This window comes from Otolemur garnettii, unplaced genomic scaffold (genome assembly GCF_000181295.1).
Source record: "Otolemur garnettii isolate 467f Iridium unplaced genomic scaffold, OtoGar3 scaffold00005, whole genome shotgun sequence".
Classification (NCBI taxonomy): Eukaryota; Metazoa; Chordata; class Mammalia; order Primates; family Galagidae; genus Otolemur; species Otolemur garnettii.
Genome location: NW_003852400.1, coordinates 30028488 through 30034487, shown reverse-complemented (window position 1 = coordinate 30034487; position 6000 = coordinate 30028488). Strand labels below are relative to the sequence as shown.

General features: G+C 30.7%; 1 protein-coding gene across 1 annotated transcript in view; it reads left to right on the top strand.

Annotated features, from left to right (window-relative positions):
- The window catches only part of VWDE (von Willebrand factor D and EGF domains), a gene marked incomplete at its 3' end in the record, with an annotated part of 85195 nt that overhangs the window by 31255 nt on the left and 47940 nt on the right, over nucleotides 1-6000 (top strand). The window contains 1 exon segment of the mRNA XM_023519458.1: nucleotides 3729-3794. Within this exon segment, the coding sequence (XP_023375226.1) occupies nucleotides 3729-3794 (66 nt within the window).

Here is a 6000-nt window from a genome sequence, read left to right as displayed (position 1 = left end):
AAAAAAAAAAAAAGAAAAAAAAAAAAAAATGAAAACAAAACTTACAAAATGCAAATAATCACTTAAACAGAAATATTACTGTTTATATTGAATTTTAAAAATAATATTTCAGATTAGCATTGTATGACACACTTTCAGAATTTAAAGTATGCTTCCTGTTTTGTTAATGTTATTACTCCCACTTATTTTCTCAACCTTGAGTTTTCAAAATTACTTCTTTTATTCTCTATATTCAAGTCCTCCAAATAATTAAGGATAGGGAATTTCTGGGAGAGAATTGTTATTTTTTTATTCTTAATATATGAGTTCCTGAGCAGACTTATTCTCTGATTGACCAATAAAAGCTTGCCTTATAATACATTTAGAGTGTGAATTAGACCGCCTAGGTAGCAGACAAGAACAAAAGTGGCTTCATCTGCCTCAGAGTTTCTTTGTCTTGCTTACCAAGTATCTGGAGCAGATGTTCCCTACTGATGGTGATTGGCCACTTTACAATGTCAGGCTGAAGTCTCTGGGATTGGCTAATCTATTCCTTCATGTTGACAGGATGAAGACCCAGGTTTAGCCTTTTTATCTGCACTTTAGACAGGATAAAAAGAAAGCTCAAAAGGTGAAAGCTTTGCTAACTGACACTTACTTCCTTTTAAGGAGCTTATTTGGAAAAAGCCATATTATAACTATTTTAGAATTTTCAAGCTTGTCTTTCTATCTTCAAAGGCCATCTATCAAATGCTGTTTTTACTTACAAATATTGGTGCCTCCAGCCAATATATCTTATCTTACTAGAAGTCATATTATTTATTTGAAAAATCACCAACTTCAAAAATTAGAGAATAAAATTTCACTTTAACAATCTATTCTCTTGAAGATTTTTTAATTTTAAGTTCATATGCCGGAGGTGCCAAAATATGTATACACATTACAAGAGATGGTATCTATGTATTATATGTTATATTGTGTACATACTTTGAGCACCTCTATAATTACAGAAGTTAAATGTGATTTGCACTTGACTTGTATTCATCTTTTGTTATTGCTATATATTAAGTGCTACAATTTTAATACAATTTTTCCTTTGTCAAAATGTGTATACATTTTTTACATTTATATAATTTATCTAATCTTAGAGATCTTGTAAGGCCCTAAGATAATAAATATTAATTCATGATCATACTTGGATTCAAAGCCATTATAACGAATATATATATATGTATGTTATGTTATTTCTTAAGAAGAATCAATGAAAATATACACTTTTTTGCATTTTCTGTATATCTAGTTAGCCATTTACTTGGGTCCTTATAGTAAGTACATGTGAAGTGGCCTTGCATCCATTCAAAGTAGGTTAGTAAAAGTTAAGGATGTATTTTATAACCCTAAAAACACCCACTAAAATAAAACAAAATGTAGTTAATCAGTCTGAAAGGGGCATAAAATAGAATCATAAAATATACTCATTTTTTTTAAATGCAGGAAAAGATGAAAAATTGAACAAAGCATGGCTAAGGCAAAACAAAAAGCAACATGGTAGATTTAAACATAATCAATCATATGTACAAAATAAATATGAAGTAAACACACCAATTGAAAGGTAAAAATTGTCCAATAGAATAAAAAAGCAAGAGTTAACTATAGGATTTCTAGAAAAAGCTCACTTCAAATACAAGAAAAAGTGAGTAGAAGGTGTCAGGACAAAGTAACACTAAATACAAAATACTTTAAGTGGTTATATTACCATTAGACCAAGTAGACTAGAAAGCAAAGAATATTACCAGGAAAAACAACGATCATTTATTAATGATAAAATGTTCAATTCAATAAGAGAATATTTCTAAATGTTTATGTACTTAATCTAGACTGAAAATACAGTAAAGTTGATAGATCTGTAATGAGAAGTAAACACATCTAAATTTACTATTGGAGATCAACATCTGTCAATAATTGATTGAATATGTAAAAATAAGAACAGCAAAAGTGGATACTAGAACCCTCTACCAACCAACTTAATCTAAATGATGTGTAGAGAAAACACAAGAAAACAATAACAGCATAAGCCAATAGTTCTCACCCTTCCTAATGCCGCGACCCTTTACTACAGTTCCTCATGTTGTGGTGACCCCCTACCATAAAATTATTTTCCTTGTTGTAGCAACATTAGGAAGGTTGAGAACCACTGGCATAGACACTTCTGACAAGTGCATATGAAACATACCATGAAAACCACATTCTGGACCTTGAATTAAGGACATTAGAATCTTAGATAAAAATTGAAATTGATTAAAATTAAAACCCACTAAGCTTCTGTATTGGAAAACAAGAAAGGCTAAAAATTAAAGACCCTCAGTTTATATCTTTAGAGACTAGAAAAAGAAGCACAGGTGAGATTCAAAGTAAGAAAATGAAAGGAATTATCAGGCTGGGTGTGGTGGCTCACGCCTGTAATCCCAGCACTTGGGAGGCCAAGACAGGTGAATTCCCTGAGTTTACCAGTTCCAGACTAGCCTGAGTCAGAGCAATACCCTGTCTCTAAAAATAACCAGGCGTTGTGGCGGGCTCTGCTACTCTGGAGGCTGAGGCAAAAGAATTGCTAAAGCCCAAGAATTTAAGGTTGCTGTGAGCTTTGATACTCTGAGACACTATGACAAAATGAGACTCCATCTCAAAAAAAAAAAAAAGGAATTATGAAAATAGAAATCAATGAAATAGAACCTACAAAAATAACAGAAAAATCAATGAAATATAAAACTTGTTCTTTGAGAAATTCAGTGCGATAAATAATTCTCTAGCCACTGTGATCAGTAAAGAAAAAAGATAAGACAAATTACTACTATCAAGAAAATTATCAATATCACACAACAACTACAGATTTTACAGATATTACAACAACAACAAAAAATTGTTATTAACAATTCTATGCCAATACATTTGACAACTTAGATGAAATAGACAAACTTCTTTAAATATACAGACAACTAGAACTCACTCAAAAAGTAAACAGATAACCTCATTGGCCTTGTATCTATAAATCCATCTCACAAACAAAACCCTCAGTCGGATGGCTTCAGTTGTTCTTTCAAACATTTAAGGAGGATATAATACAAAGTTTACACCAACTATTATGGAACAATAGAAAGAAGAGACTATCTGTGGGGCCAGCACTACTCTAAAACTAAAAGAAATAAGTTTTGGGTGGCACCTGTGGCTCAAAGGAGTAGGGCGCCAGCCCCATATACCAGAGGTGGTGGGTTGGAACCTGGTCCTGGTAAAAAAAAAAAAAAAGAAAGAAGTTTTAAACTCCTTTAAGTAAGTAAAATGGAGCATGATTTCTGTTTCAAATGCTGAGAGTATGTTTAGTTTTATTAAAAAAAACTACCAAACTGTGTTCCAAAGTGATTGTACCATTTTGCATTCCCACCAGCAACCAATGAGAGTTCTTGTTGCTCCATACTCTTGGCAGCATTTGATATTGTCAGTGTGTTTTATTACTTAGTATTGCAGATTGAAATCTAGAAAACAAGATATGAAAGCTAAGAGTATTTTGAAATATAATCCCTTGTCACCTCCATTTTATCTCATCTCTAAAAGAGAAAAAGTGTTTTATAAAAAGAAATAAAAACAACTAAGAAAAGTCTTATTCTGTACTTCTCCAAGGAATTGTCACCTTTGCTATATGTAGACTTATAACTTGATGTCCATTTGAATATACAAATAATCCTTACCTTTTGCAGCTATTCCTGATGTAAAATTACACCCATGTGGCCCAGATGAAATTGAAATGGGAGGGGACTGTGTCCGTAAGTAGTACATTTTATTTTTAAATTATGTGTTTGTTAACTAGTAATTTCAACAGGTATTTATATTCTATGGTTTTAGTTATTGAATTATATTAATATTTGACATAGACATAGTCTTGTGGATATCAAAAATAAAAACAAATTTATTGTTCTTAAAAAATAGTGCTGGAGTTGGCAGATGTACAGAGAGTTAGTATGTGTATACTATGTATATTGGTAGAATCTTTCATGAGAAAATCCGGCAATTTATATCAGCATTCTTAAAAGTCTACGTTTATTTGCACCTGGAAATTCTGCTTTCAAAAATATATCTTAAAGAAGTAGTTAAAGAAGGATGCAAGAATAATATTTACTATAGAATTTTTCTAATCTGGAAAAAAAAGTGCAAATACCCAATAACTTCTGATTGATTCAATACGCATGATATATAAATAATGACAAAATATTTTGCAAACACCTTTAAAATGTAGGAATATATTCATTGACATGAGTTTATCTTCATGGCATGTAGTAGCTAAAAAAGCAGATTGTACTGTATAATCTCTTCTTTTTAAGGAATGATTGCATTTGTACCAAGTAAGTCTTGAAAGATGAACATTATTAAGGTGGTCAAAGTTTTATCTTCCTTTCAACGTGTATATTCTGTTCTCTACATTTTTTATGTTTTAATTTAATTTAAAATATTAAGAAAACTCCCTTAAGATAAATAATTCAAAATAAATAGTCTAAGTGATAAAATGTATGTCATCTACCTATAAGACTGAGAGAAATTAAAATTATTTATTGAACCACTGACCTTTTCATGAGAACTGTTAGCCAAATCTGATATTCTAAAATGAAAGAGAAACTGTTAAAATATTTAATTAAAGTGGTTTATATGGTAAAATAAACTATTTTGTCATAAAGTAAATCAGAATTGGTCATATAATGTTCAGCTACTGTGTCTAAAAATATGCTTTGTCTTTTAAAAAACTTTTTATAATAATATTTAAAATAAGTTGCTCTGAGTTGAGTTTTTCATGCCCTATTCTAATTGCAAGTGGATTTTTCTAGACCCCTTCTTTAATATTCATAATAAAATAAAAAATATGAATTAATTCCTATTCAGATTGTCCCAAAGGGTATTTCAATTAGATTGTCCCAAAGGGTATTTCAATTAGATTGTCTCAAAGGGTATTAATTCATCTTTTTTATGCATTCTATTTTATTATGAACCTTTTTCTGTTGACCTTAACCCACAATTTTTGAATTCAACTATTGCTACCACAATTGTACAGCAGTATTTTCCCAGTTAATTTCCCCATTCCGAATAGTATTAAATAGCTGAAATTTGTTATTTATTCAAGTGATTTTGCTAAAATATATACACATCATAAAGAAAATCCATGCCCTATATGAGAATAGCCAAATAATATTTGAATTGACAAAGTGATGTACCATGGAGTACCACTCAGCCATAAAAAAGATGAATTAATACCTTTTGTGATGAATCTGGATGGAACTGGGGATGTTATCCTAAATGAAGTATCTCAAGAATGAAAAAACAAACACCACATGCACTCACACTACATTGGAACTAACTGATGAGCACACATGTTCACAGAGGGAAGTAAAATTCAGTGCAAAGTAAGCAGGGGTGGGGAGGAAAAAAGAGAGGGGAAAAATCCTACCTAATGGTACTATGAACACTATTTGGGTGACAGGCATGGCCATATCTGGGGTGCAGGCATTACAAAAGCAATCAATGTAATGTCAAACATTTATACCTCCTGAGTATTATGAAATTAAAAAAATAAAATGAAGTAAAAACCTAGACATATATTTTCCCTACAGAAGAGATCTGAAGGTCTTAGAATTTTTAAAAATCTACATGATAGGGCTGAAAGGCTGAAATTTCTCTGATTGTCAAAAAATTAATCTGTATATAATACAAAATTGTACATTTTAGAAAGTTGAAAATTTTATTTTTAAAATCTGTTACTCAAATATTTTTCTTTTTTCTAAAACAAAATGAAACAAAACTTATTTAGAAACTTTCCAGCTCCCCAGATTTAATTTTTCAAATGACCTGAATTAAGAACTTTAAAATCTTTCTATGAGTTCCTAGAGAAAACTTCAAAGATTTTTGACCTCAGAAAAAAGAAAGGAATAAGACTGCTCTTTAACATTTGATGTATTTCACTAAGACAGTATTGTGACCTCTGCA